General features: G+C 40.3%; 1 protein-coding gene across 1 annotated transcript in view; it reads left to right on the forward strand.

The window, feature by feature from the left end:
• Positions 1-23,349, forward strand: part of KIT (KIT proto-oncogene, receptor tyrosine kinase) — a 55,272-nt gene that overhangs the window by 15,871 nt on the left and 16,052 nt on the right. Inside the window, exons 2-9 of the mRNA XM_021530034.2 lie at positions 2,213-2,452; positions 6,042-6,320; positions 8,883-9,019; positions 11,696-11,855; positions 14,682-14,871; positions 15,552-15,667; positions 20,847-20,961; positions 22,174-22,367. Of these exons, the coding sequence (XP_021385709.2) occupies positions 2,213-2,452; positions 6,042-6,320; positions 8,883-9,019; positions 11,696-11,855; positions 14,682-14,871; positions 15,552-15,667; positions 20,847-20,961; positions 22,174-22,367 (1,431 nt within the window). The remainder of the gene's footprint in view (positions 1-2,212; positions 2,453-6,041; positions 6,321-8,882; positions 9,020-11,695; positions 11,856-14,681; positions 14,872-15,551; positions 15,668-20,846; positions 20,962-22,173; positions 22,368-23,349) is intronic.

A 23,349-nucleotide genomic window follows, 5' to 3' on the forward strand; every position in this document is an offset into this window, starting at 1 on the left:
GTGCTGCGGGCACACACATGCTGGTGTCTGCTCCATGGCAGGGCCTGTGTGACCTGCCCAGGACTGTGCTGTGGGCAGTGGGGGCCATCCCAGCCCAGCACCTCCCTAGCAGGGCCCAAGCTGAGACCGTGCTGGCTGCAGGCATGGAGTGATGACAGTGAAGGTTTCCCACATCTTCTGCTTTCTCAGTCCTCCCTGACTCGTCTGTTAAGCTGGTGCCAGGATAGCTACACCACACCACACTTCTGCTGTTCCATGCAGCCCATGCGATTTGTCACTTGAACTGCCCTGTGGTCTGTGGGGAGTGAGCAGGGTAGTCTTTCAAAGAGGTCCCCATGAAGAACCTGCATGGTTGTTCAGGAGCCCTTCTCAGAGGTCTTTGCCCTCTCTCTTGTCACATGCCAGAAGTTCCTGGCTCTGATCTGAGGGGTTTGAAAATTAGAGGTCTTCTTGCCTAAGCCTGCTGACAGGCACCTCTTTGCCTCAGGGCAAAGGATTTTTCCAGCTTTCCTGTTTACCATTCCACTGCTGGCTGGGACTTTTCTTCTGGGATCTTGGACTTTGACTCTTCTTGTTTGAGCTACTGTACCACAGCTCAGACACACACTTGCACTTTGAGGTAGCAAATCTGAAATTAAATTTGCTTTTTTCTGCTTTTTTCTAGCAATTTTATTTCTAGGATGTTTGTTTATGCATTCAGTCATGGAAGCATATATGCAAGATTAGTGGACCTCATGTGGAAAATTGCTTGGTGACACTGGAAGAATGAATGCCAGTTGAGTTTAACACTGATAAATTTTAATTCTAAGGAGGGCTCCTTTCAGACTACAAACAAAGTAATTAGTCTCTGCAGGTGGTCTGGCCATCCTTTGCTTCCTACTCTGTGGCAGATTTGTCAGGAAGAGGAGCAGTTACCTGACCTGGTCTTAATCCCGTATATACCTTAAGAACAACTAAAGCTGTGAGATGAGTGAATTAAGTCTGGAGTGTATAACCTCATCCCAAGTAATCATCCGATTGTTTTTCCTGAACGTCTGTTGTTATCTGTGTGGGTAGGGAAATTCAGCCTCTGAATGGAGCTGCAGACTGTGTTTTTGTATGCAAGTAGCATTTTCACTGGCATGACTCTGCTACTACACGTGGATGTTGTACAGTCTTGTACAACTGTGTGACATGAGCAAATAGCACAGTTATTGTAAGCTAAGGATTACTCGTAACACTGAAGAGCTGCTCTGAAAGGGGAAGGGTTTGTTACTGCAAGATTACCTCAATACTTCCATATGTTCTTCTGATATTCAAGTAGGTCCGAAACAGTGAGAATTTCTCTGGATTTTTGACTATGAACTCCATTTTTGTAGGCTCACTAAGACTTTCAGATCATGGGTATGCTAACTCAGCAACCCCTTGATTATCTTGCCCTAAAAGTAGAGCAAAGGAGGCCTAATTGTGCTCCTTTCTCTGTATAGACAGTTGGGAAGTGGCTGGGAACTCTGAACTGGTGCTGCTAATTTTACAAAGGTTTATTTTGTGAGAATATTTGAAACATTGTGTTAGGGCGTGTTCAGTGAAAAAAAAAGCTAAATAGTCAATTAGAGCAGCTTCGGTGACTGGGACATTGGTGCCTCAGTGGAACCATGGGTTTTTTATGTAAGAAATGTTGAATTGGCACTTCACGTAAAGAAACAAACAAGTATGGAAATCATGTACTGATGCCTTCATTAATGGACACTTCTAATTCGAGAGCATGAGTGGAGCATCTAAATACATGAGAGAGCAGTTATAAAAAGATAACTGTTGAGCAAGGAAACTTTAGTTCTTGGCAACATACGAGTAAATGACAAAGAATGATTAAAAGTGCTGCCATGTAGGATCAGACTCATATGTTCTTGAATTTAATTTTTAAATAGCTTGGGTCTGTTCCCATTCAAAAGCCAAAACACTGCAGAAAGTGGTGCATCTGAAACTTTAGTTTCCAAAGGTTTTTTAGAGGTCAGTTTCCACCTGCACTGGTTATTTTTTCTGTGTGCCAAAGTCTTACAAGCCAAAAGGCATCTGTAGAATTGCACAGTGCTGTTGCAACTTAGTATTTTTAAGAAATAAATCCCTAAATATTAGTTGCACATATACAGCTATAAATAATAATTTTGCTGCAGAAAAAAAGAGAGTGTTGTATTGACAGACATTCTGTTTTGTGCTTTTTTTTTTTCCCCAGGTGGTGCACTGTCCACTGTAGAGTCTTTACGGGTTGTGAATAAAGGGGAAGAATTAAGGCTGACATGCAACGAGGAGAGACACGTGACTTGGAATTTCCAGAACTCGGACCCATCGGCAAAAGCAAGGAGTTCCAGTGAGAAAGAGTGGTACACCAAAAATGCAACAGTCAGAGATGTAGGCAGATACACATGCAGAAGCAATGGGAGTATTGTCTCCTCCTATTATGTTTTTGTTAAAGGTAAATATCAATGAAGGTATTATTTTTGCTTCCCACCCCTCCCCTTCCGCTCTCTCCCCCTTCCATCTCCACTCCTGAAATAATAGGACAATAATGTTGGAGGATGGACTGAATTTAAAGTACAGCGGGAGATCACTGGTAGAAGAAATCTTCCTCCCTGTCCAGTAGGAAGAAACCTCATTCTTTGATTTGCTTGCAATGGCCTTTGTCAGCAGCGCAAAGTTCTGGATGAGTTCCTCTTTACATCCCCTTTAATTTTGTGGTAAAGTTTATCCAAGCTCCCATTCTAGACACTACCTAAGTGACCTGATTCTGTTCTATGAGTCAGTTATACAGTGAAGAAGCAAGAAATATGTAGAAATGTCTTTTTAATTCTGTGCCGTCCATCAGTATGAAATCATGTAAAGTTTGGTCCCAAGCTTTTAATTTACCAAGGCAGTCAGCCTAAAGGATTTGGTCTTTTGAGAGTCTGCTCCCAGGTCTAAGCCAGCAAACAGCAATGATTCTTCTGCCTTCAGGTTCTGATCTACCTTGTGACTGATCAGAAATGTCTCAGACAGGAAAAAAAGTGCTTATGGTCTGACACATTTCTCAATCCATTATTACTTTGTGCAGTGTTTTCTTCAGATTTCTTCTCTGCTGATCTATGTCTACATCAGCTGCTGCTGAACTCACAGTTTACCATGCCTGGCACTTTCCCAGGAAAATGGTTATTTTGCTTCTCCTTCACATAGCTTTGGTGGTCTTCCTAACCTGTTGATGGAAAAACGTCCTATGGCATCTACTTTCTTGAAGACAGCATTCCTTGACCAACAGTGGTTGTCTCAAAGACCCGCCTCTGAACCCTGCTAATCCTTTAGGAATTACTGCAAGGTTGTTCTCCAAGACAGGGAGATACCAGCACAGCACAGTGAAGATTATTTTCTTGAGGGAAGATATCTGGCATAGTGGCCACAAAATTTAAAGAGTGCTCCTTTAACTGCTCCTGAGCTTTCCAAATAGCCATACAGCTACCGTGGATAAGTTTTCTTGACTTTGTTTTTCTCTGAAACTGTGACTAAAGGAAATCTAATTTCTATGTTACCTATATGTGGTAAACAATCTTCACTTTACCTCCCCTGATATTTTTTGTGCAGGTTATGGTAATTATCTCAGACTGCTATGATCATAGTGATGTTTTTGCCATCCATTGCATGAGTGACTTCTTCAGCTTAGGATTGCAGGCAGCTCTCTTGAGCATGCTTACCAAAGCATCAGTGAAGTTGTGTGGCCCTTATGCAACATGTTATTATCTTTTTTCTCAGTTGTGTGAAAAACACGCAACCTTAACTTTTAACAAGTTCCTGGCAGTGAAATAAGAATGTTTGTGAAGTTGACCATCATTTTGCATTAGGTGGTGTGGTTTAGTGACATCTTATATCACCTATAAGATGCTGCCATATGCTCTGCTGCTTGTGGGGTTGCCACAAGCACCTTGTAAAGTTGGGAGTGAAGAGAGGACAGGACCAAGAACCTCAATTCTACATAGTGATACTAAAAATGGTGGCATCTGTTGATATCTTATGTTCTTCTGAACATACTAAATCCAAATTTCTTCTGTTTCTGTGACCAAGAATGACACAGTGTTGAAATGAAGAATGACACTCTGGATGTGTACCAGCTTCACCTTTCTCTTTTGGCAGAAAATACCTGTGTTGTAGCTATAAAAGCATATTTTTTTCCTGATCCAAGCAAGCCTAGTTCAGACTCCTGCACAAAAGAGAAAAATCTCTTGATTTTGATCTCAAGTCTTTTCAGACAGAAGCACTGATAAGCACTATCATATCTTGTGTTGGAGACCTGCAGTGTGCCCAGAAGGCAAGTGCAACCCAAGATGTCCATGGGGTGGACAAGATGGCATGGCAACCCAAGATGGCCATGAAAGGAAGAACATGACCATGAGCAGCCTTGTTTGTGTCTGGATTCTCTACAGGAAGTCCTTTCATATCTTCTCACTGTGCTGTTCCCTTCCAGATGGGGATTGAAGATGCAAGGGGAGCACCTCAGCAATCCTTCTTGCGCCTGTCAAGGCTTTGCCTGCAGTGTTAGCTGTTATTGAAACAGGTCTTTGTTCCTGCTATTTTCAAAAATTTATTTTTTGTTGTTGTTGCTGCAGGAAGCCATGCTTTCTGCCTAATGAAGATATCTTGGTTCTGTCCATACTGGAGAAAGGGGGACTGAGTAGCAATCAGTTGTGTCTGTTAGCAGGGACATTTAGATGAACACTTTTAATCCATCCTCTTCCCGCTCAGAAGTGACAGCTAGTCATAGCATTTCTTTTAAGATCTCTGTGTGTAAAATGTCACATTTTGGTTCTGATCAGAAATTATTTCATTTTTTTTTCATTTATTAGTAGTCTGCATCCTCTGATTCTAGACTGATGCCTCAAAACCTGTAGTTTGTGGGGGCTTCTGGGGTGGTAATATCAAATTCAGCTAAAGCTACATCCTCATGCTAGGCTAGAAACCAGCCAGTAACTTCTCTATTCAGTGATGAGTAACCCCTGATGTAGTGAATTGCTTACATAAACATTCCAGGCTTCATTTTCAGCCTGGCACTTCTTGTCTTAAACCAAATGCACATTGTCCATCATCTTAAACAAATTTTCTGTGTCTTCCTTGGTAAGTCATGGCTTGTTGATCTCTAATCATTCAAGTTGTAAGCATGTTTGCAAAAAAGAAAGAAAACTTTTCTCTCTGTTTTTGTTTTTCTAATTCAATTCTACTCTGTAGAGAGGGCAGATAGAATCTCAAATAAACTTTTACAGAGTGTTTGTCATTACACATTCCTTTATGTTTGTGTTTGCCAGCTTCTTAGCATTTCAAGGTCATGACATATCATGGGATTCAACTTTGGTTGTAGAAGTGTTTAAAGTACTATATGTTTGTGTGCTGTGGTTGACTGAGATGAAATGCTATAGGAAAATTACCTTGTGAAAGATTACATGATTATTTTTCAATCAGATGTGCTGTTTGTATGTCCAGTTTTTCTTCTAAGCAGGCTAAAAATAATCTCTGCGTTCAGGGAGCAAAGAGAAAGAGAGAAGTTGTTTGCTGCTTCCTCTGGTAGCAATGTGTGTTCATTTAGATTATGTATTTTACAGAAGTGAAAACCATAATTTAGGTGCTTTTCAACTTCCATTTGCTCATAAATTTCTTTCAAATCCTCCCGTGGGCATGAAACCTTACTGCCCTGCTACTAGCTAAAAGCAAATTACTTCTAGTGGTGTGTGAAAATCTGTTTACTGTTGTGGGGATATTTTGGACCTAAAGAAGGCAAAAAATGCCCTCCATCTCCAAATAAAAAAGTAGTAAGATTATTTTTAGTGCACATGATTCTTTAGTGTATCTGGTATTGAATGCTACTGCATGTCTCCTGTCATGCTGCTCTTTTAGGAGAAAATTTTATGTCCCTTGGTAAACATGAATTAGGCAATACTGTTTTACTGGCTGAAAGTAAAACTTCCTTTGAGAAGTGCCCAATCGTAGAGTTAGGGTAATCAGAAGTTCCCATGCCAGCTTGTCTGACAGATCTTTGTGTTTCTTCACAGATCCAAATGTTCTCTTCCTTGTTGATTCTCTGATATATGGAAAAGAAGACAGTGACATCCTGCTAGTGTGTCCACTAACAGATCCAAATGTTACAAATTTCACACTGAAAAAATGTGATGGCAGACGTCTCCCCAGAAATATGACGTTCATTCCCAATCCCCAGAAAGGCATTATTATAAAGAACGTACAGAGGTCATTCAAGGGCTGCTACCAGTGCTTGGCAAAGCATAATGGAGTTGAGAAGATATCAGAGAAGATTTTCTTGAATGTGAGACCAGGTAACAAAGGATTTTTGCCTTCTTTTAGAGAACCTGGTTCCCAGGAGGTGTAGAGAAGGGCTATGAAACCCCACTGCTGTCCAAAGCAAAGTGGTGAGCTCAGAAAACTTACTTTGGGCAAGTTGTGTCTGGGCACAGATTGATCCCCTTGCCCTTAGCTTGTGGCTGTGCCCAGAAGGTTTGGCTATGATGAGCTTTATTTTATATTCCTGGTGATTTCCAGGCGTTTTTTTTTCATCATTATAAGAAACATTGATTATGCTGTTTAATTCTGAGGGCAAACCAGCACCCTGAGGTCTGTACAAGTTTGCAGAGGCAAAATTATTTCGGTGCCTGACTCCTGTGTCTGTTGCCCACAAGTGACAGTAGCAGGAACTGATGGATGGCATTGAAGAAGAGGGATTTGGTGGACATGCAGAGCTTATGGAAGGAGAAGGTCTCTTTGTCTTCATGATGCTGAGTGAAGATGGTCACAACAGCAGCTGTATGCATAGATGATGATGAGGAGTGCATTGTGGCTGAGCTGCTACATGCAGCACTATGCTTGGCAAACCTGTTGATGCTACCCCACACTTGACCTTCCCACACCTATGCCCTAGGTTGGGTGCTTATGTGGGTTTGGGTAGGAGAGAAGCCAGATATCTCTGGACTTCACAGGCCAGTTTTGTCTGGGCAGTTTGGAGCCTACACTTACCCCATGTGTCATTACTGGGCTGGGTCCCAGGAGAGAAGTGAAGGGAACAGTTCAGCCAGCCAGTCTGGTTTGGCATTTCCTCAGGGGCGAGTAAATGAGTTTGTTCTCCATGTAGCTCTGGACACTTGGAATGAAGCCACCTCTGCTGCAGCTGAGGCTGCTGCCGAAAGAGGGGGAGCAGAGCTCGGGCCAGCAGGCTGGTGTGCTCATCCCGCTGCCTGCACCGTGCCAGGGCCTGGGAGTGAGGCCAGCCCGCAGCAGCACGTCCCTTGTGCTGGTGAAGGAGGGCTGCCCTGTGGCGTGCTGCGGGCACACACATGCTGGTGTCTGCTCCATGGCAGGGCCTGTGTGACCTGCCTGTTCTATTTGGAGGTGGAACAAGAGGTTGAGGAGTGAGGACCATCACAAGTGTGGAGTTTGCTGTCTGTAATAACTTTTTCTTTTTTTTTTCTGATGATTTGGAAATTCAGCATTGTTATCCTCAGTATTGTAATTACTGTGCTGTAGTATTTGGTCTTTACTGAGTTTATCAAGGAAAACTACTTTCACCTTGGCTCAACATTTAAATGCGTTGGAGATGCTTTGGTTGGTAATGTTTTTGTATTTATAACCATGGCACTCAGACCTTCAGATGTGAGCTTCTGATACAGAAAACTTGAAGAGGCATCTGGGAAACAGGGAGTTCTGCAGGAGTACTCAGATGCACAATAGCTATGATAGCACAGGGAGTGTTTATGGACAGCCCTTCTCCAAACAATGAGGGGCTTTATGGACTTGGGGCTTTTTTTTGGATGTCCAGAGACATTTCTGGCAGATGAGAACACAGAATTGCCTTCTGCACTGACATCCTCCTGTCACTTGGGTACTGCTGAGTGCTGAGGGGGATTTTGTGTGAGCCTTTATATCTGAAGAGAGCAAACATGTTTCTTTGTTCTCTTCTGTTGCTTCTTACAGCAACATGAGGAAAACATTATTGTTAAAGTACAAATGGCTGAGAGGCATGGGCTTCTCCTAAGTTTTGTACAATTTACCTAAGATAACTACAAAAGTTTTGTCAGAGGCAGAAAGAGAGTCTGGAAGACCTTGTCTGATACATGCTACATTCACAGTTTGTCTTCCTATGTAAAATCCCTAGAGTGAAGTTAACTGGAGTGTAATAAAAGAGGAAAAATTGAAGAAAGGATGAAGAAAATAGAAAAACAAACCATGAAGGGAACAGAGGAAGAACTGAAGAGCTTTACACAGGCAGGAGACACATAGTCCTCAGATTCACCTGGCTGTTGACAGAAGACATCCTGAAGCAGAACAGGGTACAGCTGCCCCATGTCTGCATGTCACCACCTGCTTCTTGGGTGACAAACTGTGAGCCACCACTGTTATCAGAGGTTGTGGTGCTTTCAGACACAGGTGTGCAGAAGTCCTTCTTAGGTTGTCCATCAGGAGCTTTTCAGGGACCTGTCTGACAGTACTTTCTGTTGGCTGCAATGTTTTGTAATTAAAATCCAGAGTTAGTGCTGGCCTGCTGTTCTTCAGTGACTGATCCTCAATGTATTTTCAGTTCCAGAGTGCTGCTTTTTAATCACTGTCACAAAATTAATTGTCTCATTGATGGTTCAACATCATTCAGGTTTCTTCATGGAAGTTGCTATGCTCTAACAAGTATTATCTAACTTCTAAGTGTAATTTGAAGCAAGGATGAAGTAAAAATGTGCTTGTTGTAAAGGAACAACCGTGTAATATGTTAAAAAATTTTAATACATCTCAGAGCCTTTATTTTATTGGAAAGTTAATTAATGACTGTTGATTTGTATCCCCCCCGGAAGAGCTGAGACTAATGAAAAGTAATAAACTTCCAAATTGTTTTCCAGTTCACAAAACTCTTCCTGTCATCACCTTATCAAAAAGCTATGAGCTTCTCAAAGAAGGGGAAGAATTTGAAGTTACATGCATAATCACAGATGTGGATAGCAGTGTACAAGCTAGTTGGATTTCTCACAAAAGTGGGGTAAGTTCCTTTAATTCATGTATCATGTGTGACTCAGCACAGTACACAGACTCTCTGTAGACATTCACATGCTTGGCTTGGCTACCTGATGCTGTGTTGATTTGGATTTGTTGCATTTACAAAGATTCAGTATCCCACAGACTGGTGAGAGGGTAACAGCTGTCCTGTGCCCTTGAGGATGGCTGGGAGGACAAACATCTGCATGGATTTCTCTTCCCAAAAATAAATTAAAGTTAGGCTCTTCAATGTGAAGTTTAGGTGACCTCTGTTGGGCTTCCTAAATACGGAAGCGTGGAGTGCCTACACATCACATTGCAATCAATGGGAGCTGCAAATATCAACACATGGACTGCAAATTACATATTCTAGTTGTTATCATTAACAGTAAAATACCTGCTAATTAGCAAGGGGTTGTGTGTGACAGGAATAGTAGTAGGCATTCATAGGAATGATTAATTCATTTAAATTACATGGTGTGCCTCACTAACTGAAAAAGCTCTGAAAAATGAACCAGTGAACTGGCTTCTGTCTGCCAGAGATAGATGAAGTTACTGACTGGCATCACCAAATCAAATTATTGAGAGGCTCAGTGCTCCAGGAGTTTGATACTGGCAGTGCAACTATTCTGCAGAAAAGGGGCAGAGAGTTCCCCTTCCCTGGTAAGCCAGTGTGCTGCCAGCTGTGCCTTTGAAATGAGCAGCAGGCATTGGGTTGTTCTTGAGAACGCTTCTTGATCTTCTGGGTATATCTTGAAATTTAAATTAATTAAAAGCCCTTGTGAAGACTTTTTAGTAACTCCTACCATATATTTTCCCATGCTAATTGACTGATCTTTTACTGCTAATGTTAGTGACCAGAATACATAATTCTCAGCCCATGTATATGGAAGACTCCTGTGATATTTGGATAAATCACATCTCCTCAGGCACATAACAAACGGGAGTCCTGTTCCCTGGGGCTGGGCATGCTGTGCTTAGCTAATCCACCAGCTCTGGCAAAACTGTTCTTGCTAAGTGCTCACTGCTCCAGAAATCTCACCCCACAGCTCTGAATGTTGAGAAGGTCCAAATGACATTAAGGTGGCTTGGGACATGCAGATCTTCTTTTGTTTGTGTGCAGGACCTTCATCTGAGAATTTAATTTCTTCTCTCATTCCCTTCCCTTTCCTGTGTTACAGATTGATGAAATTGAGGCCTTCCATTCATTTTTTGTGCTTTATAACTTTTCATTTAACATGTAAAAGCCACAAGGAAAGTAGTTTCCCAATAAGTTTGACTTTTCTGAACTTTCTATTAAATAGTATGAGCTGATGTCTTTTAAATACTATCAAATTAAATTTTGTATTGAAAAAGAATGAATAAATTTAATCTTCAGGTAGATTCAGAATTGCATTTTGTCCTGAATAGATGAGAGAAAAAAAGCCAAAATGCTTTTTCCATGTATGACTGAAGTTTTCACCACTTTGGAAAATTAGGAGACTGGCTATTATAAGCACATCTATAATGAATATACTTCTCTTGTGGTTATTATAAGTCAGGAGGAATCAAAATTGAATTGAGAAGCTTTAATTTTACTAGAAGCTCTTAGAACATCAAAGAATCACAACAATTCAATTAGAAAATCATAACAAGTCCAGGTCTGCAATTGGTTTAATCAGTGTAAATTTTATCAGTCTTTCCAACAATACTGAATGTTCCCACAGAGACTAAAGTCAGCATCTCAAAGCATTTACTTTTTTCTGTGCATATGCATAGAATCATGACATATTTAAGAGAATGAAGTTTACATTTTCCTTCAGGATTAATAAATTTGTATTGCTGTGGACTAAGAATCAGAGTGGGTACCAGAGGGAAGATGCTGTGTATAGCCTGCTGCCAGTAGGGCTCTCTGCAGCATGCCTGCAATCAGGAGATGCTGTGGCCTTGGAACATAGAGCAACACAGCTAAAATGAAACCCCAGGACCTTAAATTCTCTCTTGTCATTCACCAGGAAGCATTGCAGCCATTAGAGAGTTCCTGAACTTCAGGCACCATTTGAGGGGTGTACCACACTTCTGAGATGCAATGACTTCATACTAGAGCTTCAGCTCCTGAGCGTTAGGAAAGTCAGGACCCAGTGATCATTTTGTATCAAGCTCTACAGTTAGAAGTGCTGTTTGTGCACATAAAACTTTCAGCTGTTTACTCATCCTCTCACCAATACTCATCTTAGTATTGGAAATCCAGCCAGAATGACCTGGGTCTGACCTTGGGCACGACAGCATTGTCATCAGGTAATGGAAACATTGGAAGAAGCTAGAGGTCTAGTTCTTTTTGTCTTGGGTTGCTCTCCTCCATTTGGCTTTCTTGGGGCAGGTGAGCATAGCCCCAAATTCACTCCACCCCATGTCCCTCCACCTTCTTGCCTTAGAAGGGAGCTTGAGGAGAAAAGGAAAAAAAAAAAAAGAAGGGAAGGAGACAGGACTTAAGAGAGGACATTATCTCCCAAAGGCAGCTGATCACACACTTGTTTTGCATGGAGAGATTCTAGTGACAGGTTTGTTATGCTGGCTTACTATTCCGGTTTAAAGTTATGAATATTAATATAGCAAAGTTATAATTACTTCTATTTTTAATTTATCTAGGAAAGATGATGCACACACAGTGTTTTAGATGTTAATTGTTTTTTACCGACAGATTGTTACAAGCAAAAGCAGAAATTTGGGTGATTATGGATACGAAAGGAAATTAACATTGAACATCCGTTCAGTGGGAGTTAATGATTCTGGAGAATTCACATGCCAAGCAGAAAACCCTTTTGGAAAAACCAATGCCACAGTAACCTTGAAAGCTCTAGGTAAATACTTCTTATAGAAATCTTAACATTTCTAAGAGCAGGAGATGAAAAGTGGGAACACTGGGGAGTCTTCCCTTCCTTCTCTCTCCTTTTCCCAAACCTCAGTGAGTTAAGTTGGTTTTCTGTAAAGGTTATTGCTGACTGGTGCAATATGGGATGGCTCAGGAAGTTGTGGTGTGTATGACTGCTTTAATTTCTATAACCCTTCACTTGTTATTGGAAAGTGATACTAGAACAACCATCTTGGCAGTGTTTGTGACCCTCTGACTTGTCTCATCCTTCCTGGTTTAATCTAAAATTTAAACCAGTTTTAACAAAGCAACTAATTTACCTGCTCCTGATACTGTCCCTATGCCCAAGTAATTTGGCAGCAAAAGTGCAAAGCACATCTTCAGTACCTGCCTTCCAAGATGGGGAATCTCACTGACATGTCAATGTTTTTTATGTAGAATCTGTATTTATACCTCTATATAAAATAATGCTGTGAGCAACATTGTGGTGCACAAAGACAGCAAGAATTTTTTCCGGAGGTCATCCTCTTGTTAAACCCACTATCCATCACTGCTACATGTTTTGGATTGTGTCCCTAAACAGTGAGCAAACTCCTTTCCTCCTCTTGTTCAATAACAGATGTGCTTAGAGTCTGCTATATATTAACTTGGGTGACACACAGTGCCTTTTGAATTTTCAAGCTGCTGAAACCTGCTCATTTGATAAATTGAGTACAATTAAGGACATATTGATATAGATAATAAGATCATTCTGGTCTGTGTAGTTGCTACAACTGTTTCAGTTCCATTCAAGGGTGTAGTAACTAAGGGAAGTGTTGCCCTGGATTCTTTTTTTTCCTTTTCAAATCCGTTTTTCTGTTGCACAGACATGCACTCCAGCCACACTGCTTGTTTTGCTTTCCCTAGTAACGTAAAGAAAACAGAAGTGTTTGACCTGTGTGGGTCAGATCTTCAGCAAACAGGCAGAAGTTTGCATGCCCTTAACCTTGCTGTGCCAATTGAGGGGGTAGGGCTCACAATGAAAGGGATGTTTTCCTCCTTTTTTCACAGGAGAGACTGCATTCATATGTAAAAGAGTGAAACAGTGTGAAGTATGAAAGAAAATCTTCTCCCCAAGGGGATCAGTATGAAAGCTTTTATTATAAGAGGAGGGAAGTTCTTCACTACAGAAATTCTTAGTACTACTACATATGCAAATGTAGCTTTAAAAAGGATTGACTTTGGAAAGTCTGGGGTTTAAAATAAAGCATGGCATTATAAAAAGTAGGAAATAAAATTTTTGTTCAGTAATATACAAAGTTTGTATTTAATAAAAATGTCAGAGAAAAGGTGGAATCTTTCCTTTCTGAGATAGTTTTCTCTCTCCACCCTCTCAAATTTAACTTAAATAATCTCCAACTTCTGGATACCTTTCACCATTTATTGTCAAACTGACTATATTTACCTGAAGTGTGCCAGCTCCCAAGGTCCTGGGAAGTGGTGTATGGTGTGTACATAGAGAGAAATCTGGGATCGCAATAGATGCTAAATCACTGTGGCTTTGACATTAGCCAAAAGTTTTACAAGAAATAATGTGTATTTTTTGTAAAATTCCTAATTGCTTTTTCTAACAGGTAATTTTTTAAGTCTAGAAGGTGCTAGAACTTCATTACAGGCACTGATATCATTATAATAAAATTTTATTTGAAGGGAGTTGGGTCTGATTTAGAAAAAAGCTGGCATAGGTAATCCTGTGTTAATACAGAGAACTGAAAAAATCACTGCAAAGGAACTGCAAACCTTCAGTTGCCAGATTTGAAATATTTTCTTCTTTTCTGATGGTGGAGACCATTTTAGAGCATACCTGCCTGCTGTGAATTTACTTCATCCTTTCTTCTTCAAACATCTGTCAAGCACTCTGGCAGATCCATATGCTTTCACCAAGCCCTACTGGCTCTGGTTTTCCCGAGCTCGGGTGCCCAGCTGGCCACAGCAGTTTGATTACTAGAAAGTGGGAAGAAGCAGGGATCTGAGATTGACTTTAGGTCTAAATTCAAGCTCTCAGTAAATGTGTTTCCTTGTAATTGCAATCTGCCTGTCAAACTGATGATTCCCATATGAATTTCTGTAATAGGACTGAAAAACTTGTCTTTTCAAAGTGAATCCTCAATGTGATGAGTTTATTAATGAAATTAAAACCACTACAGCAAGGATGTTGTTAGACTTGATATTTTGGAACGGAACTGTGTAGTGATAAATGATATCTGCCAAATGGAAGATTAAGACCCAGCAGCAGATGTACAGAAATGCCTTAGTTTAAGATGATTGGTATCCAGGCCTGTGGACTTAGCACATTTTTCTCTAATTACTGAAGCTTTTAATAGCTTCATTTATAATGTTCTTAATTATACTTGACAAAGAAACCTTTAATACTCTAGTATACTGTAATAAGTTATTTTAGTTTGCTTGTTTCATAACATTTCTCTCACACCAGAATGTTAGCAAGTCAAATTTTTTGAAAAATAGAAATACCTGAGTAGAATCAAACACATGCTTGCATCTTTAAAAATGCATTAGAAGGCATTTGTCACCAGAAGATGGAATTATTTGTGCTAAGGTACTCAAGGCTGCTTTAAGTTCTGTGCCTCATGCTATCCGTAGCTAGTAGTGTTGGTTTTGGCAGGTGAGGGTTTAAGTACTACTTTGCAGATAAAGTCTCCTGTTTCACACTTGGATGTTTGATCACTGGTCTTGAGGTCATCTGAGTGTGGTTAGAGTACTCACAAAATTCTAAATGACCCTGAAATTGTTTTTCTTTTCCTCTTACAACTGTCAGCTAAAGGATTTGTCCGTTTGTTTGCAACAATGAATACCACAATAGATATAAATGCAGGACAAAATGGAAACTTAACAGTTGAATATGAGGCATATCCAAAACCAAAGGAAGAAGTCTGGATGTACATGAATGAAACATTACAGAATTCCTCAGACCATGATGTCAAGTTCAAGACCGTGGGCAATAACAGGTAATATGCATGGCTGTAGTGTCGATTTCACTCTGGAACAGCACACTAGAGTCTGCTCTGGAAAGAGGAAAGTGGAGATGGTGAGAAAATTGTGACTATAAAAGATGTAGCACGTGTGGCTTGCCACAGTAACTGGTACAGTCTGCCGACCTACATTTGGAATAGCATCGAGCTAACCGCACCATCTGAGAACCAACATGCTGTTTACTCACAACTCACCTACATTCCTGTCCAATAAGCAAAAAAGAGAATTAAGGTTGGTTATGTGCAGAAACTCCCTTCACTTCCACAGCAGAACCCAGTGCTCTGGAAAAAAGCTGATGCTTTTGTTTCTGCTGGGCGCTGTTCTCTCCTGATCCCCTGCCTTCTAAAACTCCAGCGAAGCACCTAGAACATGTGGCCTAGGTTGTGAATCTGTGTTCCTTCCTCAGTGTGAAGAGGAGCAGGTTTTGATGCATGCATGGTCTGAGCCTGAGGCTCAGCTGCCACCCAGGCACACATCTGGGTGTTAGAAGTGGCAAAACTTCTGGCTGTTGGAAGTGCAATGGCAATCATAGTGTAAGATAAGAGTGTTTGCAAGGATGATGTCTGCAGAAAATTCTCTCCTTATTTTCCATGCAGCAATTGCCTGTTCAGAGCAAGTTGTGTGTCTTAGTAATGCTTAAATTTTTTCTTTGCAGTTACACAAGTGAACTTCACCTTACACGACTAAAAGGAACAGAAGGAGGCATTTACACATTTTTTGTGTCCAACTCTGATGCCAGCTCCTCTGTAACATTTAATGTCTATGTGAAAAGTAAGTAAAGTGAACAGTCTGAAATATTTCATTATCATAGTCATTGTATTTTATACAACATAATGTATGCACAAGATGTCACAGTGTGGTTCAGCATATGAGAGGCTTTCTGAAGTGAAGCACATGCTGGAAAACTAAATGTCAAGATATAAAAGTGCAGAGTACTCACACAAATCCACCTACTATCCAGCATGACCTTATATTCTAGCAAATGTATTCCAGAGATTACCAGAGAGCAGCTAGGTTGTTTATACAGAAAAAAACCTGCAGCACCTGGAAACATGATCTCAAAAATAAGTATGTATCATAAACCTTCTATAATTTGAGGTGGAACACGATACACAGGGATTATAATTTGCATTTTTGGCAACCAAGTTAAGCTTTTAATTGTCCTTAATTTGTTTGAGTTGGATGCAGAGTTTGAAAGCTTGTCAGGAGAATTACTCACATTTAGATGCCTTCTGGCATCTAAATACTTCTGTATAATAGTATAAATCACCATTGTTTTAGAGAAATCTGCATAGCTTTACAAATGTGTTTGTTGTCATCTCTGGGACATGCTTATTAAGACCGAGCACTGGCCTCAGTTCCAAATAGCATTCTTCAAGACAAAAGCTAAACTTCAAAATTAATTCAATGAAACCTTCAGAACGCCCTGCTCTTAGCGGAGCCATCCTCTTAGAGCATTTCATGCGCTCAGCTGACAAATATTGGCTGCTGCTAAAGGCCAAGCTTAAGGAAAATTAAACCAAGAGAGACTTTGAGCCCAGCAAGAGGAACCATATCGAAAGCAAGTGAATGTCCTACAAATGCACTTTTCTGTTGCTGCTATGCTTTAGCAGCAATGTGTCCTTTTTCTGCCATAGTTTTATGCAGAGGATTGTCAAGACTTCCACAAATGCATCAAGTCCTTGCTGTTAATTTCTGAATTCTTCTTGTTTATCATTGAAGATCAACATTTGTAATATCTCTATTAGCAACGACATAGTTTGGATCTAGAAATGTCACTTGGGCTCCTTTCAGAACTTGGTATTTCTTTCTTCATCTATGAATGTTGACCCTTGCATTGTGCCTTCTATGTTTCCTAGATTGGGTTTCTGAGATAAGGGTACTGGTGATCACAGATGTCCTTTATCTCAGTGAGTGAGCGTGGGTCACAGTCATGAGGGATAATTCTAGTGTTTAAAAGATTAATGGAGCAAAATATTGAGCCAGAAGTTGTAATTTCTCTGAAAGAATGTGAGAAATTGCAGGTTGCCTATAGTCTGGGCACAAGAACTAAAAAACCACTATCTCAGACTTGGCATCATCAGGCGTCAGTTCTCAACGCAGATCTTCATGTTGCTGCTTTTGAGGCATGTGCTACTTAGTAAAAGCTGAAAATCCCTGTGGCTCATGGGTAGGAAACCAGACCAGGAAGGGAATAGAGACCAGAATGGACAAGGCAAGAGGGAGCATAGACACTTTTGTTCTTTTGAATGGCTTGTCCATACAACCATCAAGTCTGTTTGCTTCTTTCTTCAACTACTGGTCATGTAAATAGCAAGCTCAGGCTTGGGATGCCATGAGGACACTTAAGCAGTCTCACAGAGCTCATGCTCTCATGCACTATGGCCCTGGGTAGATTGCAGCCATGGCTGAAGCAATTGGATTTGATGCACTTAACTCAAAAAGTTTCTTTTGGCATTTTGACTAAGCTCCTGTAAACATTTATTTCATTTTGAAAAAGAGAGATTAAAAGATTGGTCTTTCTAGAGGTTGTTTTTAACAACAACAGCCCCTACAAAAGGGGTTCTCACGGGCTTGTAAAATGCTAATCATTTAGCTGTGAAACACACAAACTGCATGACAATATACCATATTATTTGGCATAGCAGAGTGACTGCCAAAGGTGAGTCGTGTGTGGGTGGGTCAGATCCTGATCTAATGGTGTGTCCTCATCTAACATTGTTGTCAGGGATTTTTCATAAATTGCTTAGATATAGCTCATGATGTTTACATGTCTGGCTTGGGCATGTAATCAGCAGAAAATAACCAAACAGGTAAAACAGATTCATAATCAGGAGAATGTCTTCATGTAAACAAATAACGATGCTGAAGCATTTCCTAAAAGGCATGAAAAACCCAGTGCAGAAGTACTTGGCTTGGATTTAAACATATTTAGCAATTGCATATGCTAATCTGAAACAATACTAAATTGCTTTTAAAATAGTGTAGTAATTAATAATAAATGTATAGAGGTAAGCAGATCTAAAATTAGGAGTCAGAAAGAAAATTATAGCTTGACAAGCAGCATACTGTATTCAATTACAATTAAGAAACTGTAGAAATCTCCAGAGTGGCAAGGTATGGTATCTAGCAATTAGCAGAGGGATCTTCCAACTAGTAACTGAATTTAGTGCAAAATAATATCTCAGCTTAATTATAGTCAACAAAACATTATCTATGCAGTTAGGGCTCCTGCTGCAAAGAGAAAACTGGTCATGGTATTATAGATGCCATGAAGACATGCTCAGTTGTTTTCTTGTCATTGAGCTATGCAGTGAACAATGAGGAATCACCATGATATTGTGAAAAGATTTGTTACAATCGAGAAAATGTAGCTCCAGCAGAAAAAAACCTCTCTTTTTGTCTGGGATGACTGACAATACCTATTAAGTGGTACTTTGTAGACATTTACTTCATTAACAATGAAGGAAGGGAAACTGGCAATAGAAAGCAATTGAATGCAGAATTCCATTATACAGAGCATTGAAATAAAATAGGAGTGACCTCTTATAAGTAGATTGATATATTCAGAATCAACATCAGTAAAAGTTGAAAAGCAATTAATAAACTTAGTGAAATTAGAAGTTTAAGACATTTAATGTGTTATTAGAGAAGACAATATGTATATATGCTGAGCAATGTAATAAAATGTTAAATATTTAAGGGGTTAAAGTCAGAACAGTTAGCAACATCTAGTCATTAGGAGTCTGATAGCAGGAGTGGTAGTTAGGCAGTGCAAGTCATAAAATCTTAGCACAGTAAAATCCCTTTTACAAGGAAGATGTGTGGTGACAGCTTGGCATCTGTTTGCAAAAGCCAGCCCATCTTTGCTCCAGCATCCCCTGAAGTGCCTACACTGGTGGTTGAGGAAGGCGTTCTGGCTGCCAGAAAGGAGTGCAGCTGCTGAGATGCATGGCCTGAGTTGGCAAAGGAGCAGCCAGTGGGGATTGCAGTAGCAGCTGTCTCAGTCCCCTTGAGTACTGGTGCAAGGGGCTCTTTACTGCCTCAAGTGAAATGCATCCCTTAATATTTCTGAGCCAGGGAGGCTTGGGAGCCCTCAGTGCTGGTGGGGAGAGGCTGATCATGCTAGTTGCCACATCAAAATGCTTCACTAGGTACATGACAGGCAGAACTGATCTTAGGTCAGCACTTCTCAGAGGCTGCTGCTGCTCAGCTTCCTGTAGTACCAAGGCTGGACCCCTCTGTCTGGTCTGCATAGCCTCTCATCTCCTCACTCTTGCAGGATGAGTCCATGTGGACTGTGGCCACATAGACAGGCTTTTATTGCACTAGGTTTTACAGTGGAAAGAGCCTAACTAATATGGGCATTTTAGTTTCCCTCACTCAGCTTCAGGTGTTACATGCAGACCAACTCTGGCACAGTATTTTTTCCAGGGCTTAATGCACAGATGCCTCTTATATTTGACTTCTCAGTTCTCTCATTTCATGAGTTACATTGTGCTGTAATGTTGCCTAAACCACAGCATATATCTAAACAAATAGCACATGGGTTGTAGTTTAGCTAATTACAATTTCACAATCCAACCATTTTGACTGGAATATCAGAAATGTGAATTACATGTGTTATGTGAGCACTGAGGCTGGGTGAGATGCTGTGTGGTCTCAGAAAGTTCCTCACCAAATGAGTAATGCTGAAAATCAGTCTCAACATTTTGCAACAATGTTTGGTTCTTGGTGTTTTGCATAAAACACAACATGCGGATTTAGAAATGAAAGAACATTCGGTTCCTGTAACATGAGTCACGAGGAGGTGGTATGTGATTGAGAATATACGTGTGCTTTGTTGACTCCAATTTAATCAGAGAGTAGAATACTCATTAAAAACTAACACTGTGCAGTCTTCATACATTACTTTTATCTGAAATAAATCTATGTTTTCCCACTGCAGTCTGCACAGCTATACTACTTTCTAGAATTAGGAGTTCAGCTTACATTTCTGTAAAGCCATATTAACTGATAATAGGCTCTTAACTTGTATCTATTGGGTTAGTGGAATCATTGCAATGTGGTCTTTCATAGTTTCTTTAGTTCACTTCTGTTTAGGTGATTTTGCAAGGAAGCTAAGGTTGTTAAGGGAAGTAAGGTCACTAATTGCAGTTGCATCAGGGAAAAAACCTTTACTGTGTTGGTGGTACTCTTGGCTGAAGCCTATGACATTGGACTACTGACTCTGAAGTCCAAGTGACTGCACTGGTTTCCTGCCATACTTGAAACAGGAGCTCCTAAACCAACTGCAGGACTAACTCCTGTGCAGGATGTAACAGAAGGCATTGATTGGATTAATTGCTTTCTAAACTACCAGAGCAATCACCAATTCTCATTTGGAAAGCTAATACATTCAGCCAAGTGTTGGCTTCCTCTACCTGCAATGTTCCAGAGAATCAGGCAGTTGGGCAGTTCAGTATGTTAGAGGGGTGCATGTCCTCTGTCAGGAGGTCTGCATGGTTGCCTTGCATTGTAGTTCCTTTCCTGGATGCAGTGGTAATACTGAATACACAGCATAGATTCAAGAGGGATTGACAGATTTAGTAGGCTTTTAACTGGGAAGAAACTGTCCTTTCTACAGATGGGTAAAGTCATGGTGTGCAGAAATGGGAACTTTACTGTTGTTCCAAGCATACACTTCTTTGGGTTGTTTAAGCTCTTGGGTTTGATGGTCTAGGATTTTTTATCAAATCAAATACTATGGGGAGATGAGGCATTCTTCTAATGTCCAGCCCAAGCATTCAGTGTAAGAACTAATATTTTCACAGAGGTTAGATTTTTGCAGGTCAGACCCAGACATCCTTGACAATAAGAAGGTCTTGCTCACCTGAGTGATTCCATGGATTATGAGGCTCACAGGCTGCTGGTGTGACTAGTGGATGACTATTGTTTTTCTTTATTGCAGCAAAACCTGAGATTCTCACTCTGGATATACTTAGCAATGGTGTTCTCCAGTGTGTAGCAGCTGGATTCCCAGCCCCTACCATATACTGGTATTTTTGCCCAGGAACTGAGCAAAGGTAAGTTAAGTAAACAAGAGTCTCCAAAGGTTGTTTTAGGTGCAACACATCCAATTACTAATTACAAATTAAGAACATGGAATGACTTGGTAATAGTTACATTCAAATGTTGTATTGTGGTTCTCATCCCTTTTGGCATTGCAGTATTTGCAGTATATTGTGAGAAGGCAGGAATACATTTAATTTTCTCCTTTATATTCTGTCCTTGAAAGGGGAATAACCAACACTTTATGCTGTGCAAAGTAAAAGCCAAAGTTTCTGCTGCAAGCTAGCTATGGCTTTTATCAGCTTGGCCCCAAATGACACCTGTTCTATATGCAATTTCACAGAATGGCAAACACAGAATCGCTCACAAATATGGCTGTTATAATTTGTTTTATTGTGTAATTAAGTAATTTCTCCAGACATAATGTAATTAGATTTCTGTTCACATGAAACATATGACAAGTAAACAAGTACAGTGTTGTTATGAAAGAAGTTGTTCTTAAGACCAGGTGTTTATAAGAAGATTGTAGAGTTTCACTGTAAAATGAGTGAGCATTTGTGAAGCAAGTTTTAAGGTTTTGCTTGACTTCCCCCATGATTATAGATACCATACTAGCAAGTAACGCGTCTCCTTCCCACCACTGTAATTTGTTTTATGTCTAAAATAATTGTTATTCCCTTAATAGTTTAAAATAGTACCTTTTTAAAAGGTACTATTTTAAATGTGTGCTCATGTAGTAAATACGTGACATATGAAGAAGAAGCAACATCTTGAGAGAAAAGAACTGGCTATTTTCTGCCTGCATATAAGTTTAATGGAGTTTGTGTATATCATGGACTTCTCTTGTGCTGTAATAAGATGATGCTTGGGGAACATTTTCAGAAGTGTGTAATAGACCACAACTGCTTGACAATGAAATTGAAAATGTATGTCTTATGGTATAAAACCCATAGAGAAGTTACAGACTTAGGTATGTCTCACCAAAAGACATGGTCTCCAGCAAAAACCCGAGATTCTCACTCATCATGGTCTCCAGTTGGGCCAGGCTAAGCGTATGTATCCATTTCTCCCACTACATAAAAGACTATGAGACACCATGAGTAGGCTGTTTCAGGGTTAAGATTTTCAGCTGAATCCATTTGTTGACCAGAGTTGTTCAATTGTCTGTGGGTCTGGCATTTCAGGTAGCAATCTGTGGCAGGTAACTGTCAGTATTGTTTCTCCAGGTGTTTTGATTCACCAACAATATCCCCCATGGATGTCAAAATTGGTTACACAAATTCATCATCACCGTCATTTGAACGAATCCTGGTTGAAAGCACCATTAATGCCAGCATGTTCAGGAGCACCGGCACCGTGTGCTGTGAGGCCTCCAGCAACGGGGACAGGAGCTCTGCTTTCTTCAACTTTGCTATTAAAGGTAATGGCCACAAAACATTGGTAGTGTGCGGCTCTTTATGAAAAAGGATTTTAAGTGGTTTAACTGTAAGAAGGTTCACAGTACTGTGCACATGATAACGTAGTATGTTGCATGTTCTGTCTGTCAAAGTCTTGCTTTAATTTTTCAATGACTATTTTAGTACTGTCTTTTTATGGCACCTGTTCTGCAGTGCAGTAGGTAGGTGGGTTTCTTCTGTCTTTGCAGCACAGAGGAAAACCACCTACAGCATTGCCCTGGCTTTTCCCCTCTCTCTCCCTTCTGTTTTCTTGTTTTTCTGCTTTGACTATTTAGGCCATCATTTCTTTTTTCAAAGAAAGATTGCACTTTATTTTAGGTTTTTACAATGTCTCAGGAAAAATGCAGTCCCCAAGTTGCCTGGAGCCTAAGTGTCCTGCTGCTATAAAAGAAGTAACAACAACATACTGCAAAAGGGCTTATGAGTTTTGTAGTGGTATTTGTAGGTTTGTGGGGGAGAAGAAAAACCCACTAGAACATAGATGATTTGAAATGTGTTTGTAAAGCTGTGCTCTTCTTTGCAAAACCAAATGTTCTGCTTCTTTTGTTTTTTCTGTTACACCCAGATATAACATACAAACAAATACGCCAGATTTGGGGTAGATGGATTGTAGTAGAATGGTATTTCTTTGCTACTTGCCACAACCTCTCCTTGTAAAGGGTGTGCTGTAGTGATCATATTTAGGTGGGGGACAAAGGGGAAGAAAAGAATTTGGGACTTCAGATAAAAGCTTCTTTCTTTAACCTAACTTGACTGAGATCATGCAAACCCCTTGCATTTACTGTTCTGTGTGCCAAACCTCCTGAATTAATGAAGCTGAGACTCCAAAGGCATCAAACTGCATGGTTTCTGTGCCAGGTCCATCTCCCACAGGTCATTCAGGAAGGACATTCTGATACACCTGGAGCACATCTAGGAAAGTCAAAATCCCAAACTGTATTTCAC

This window comes from Lonchura striata, chromosome 4, assembly GCF_050655825.1.
Source record: "Lonchura striata isolate lonStrDom1 chromosome 4, ASM5065582v1, whole genome shotgun sequence".
Lineage (NCBI taxonomy): Eukaryota > Metazoa > Chordata > Aves > Passeriformes > Estrildidae > Lonchura > Lonchura striata.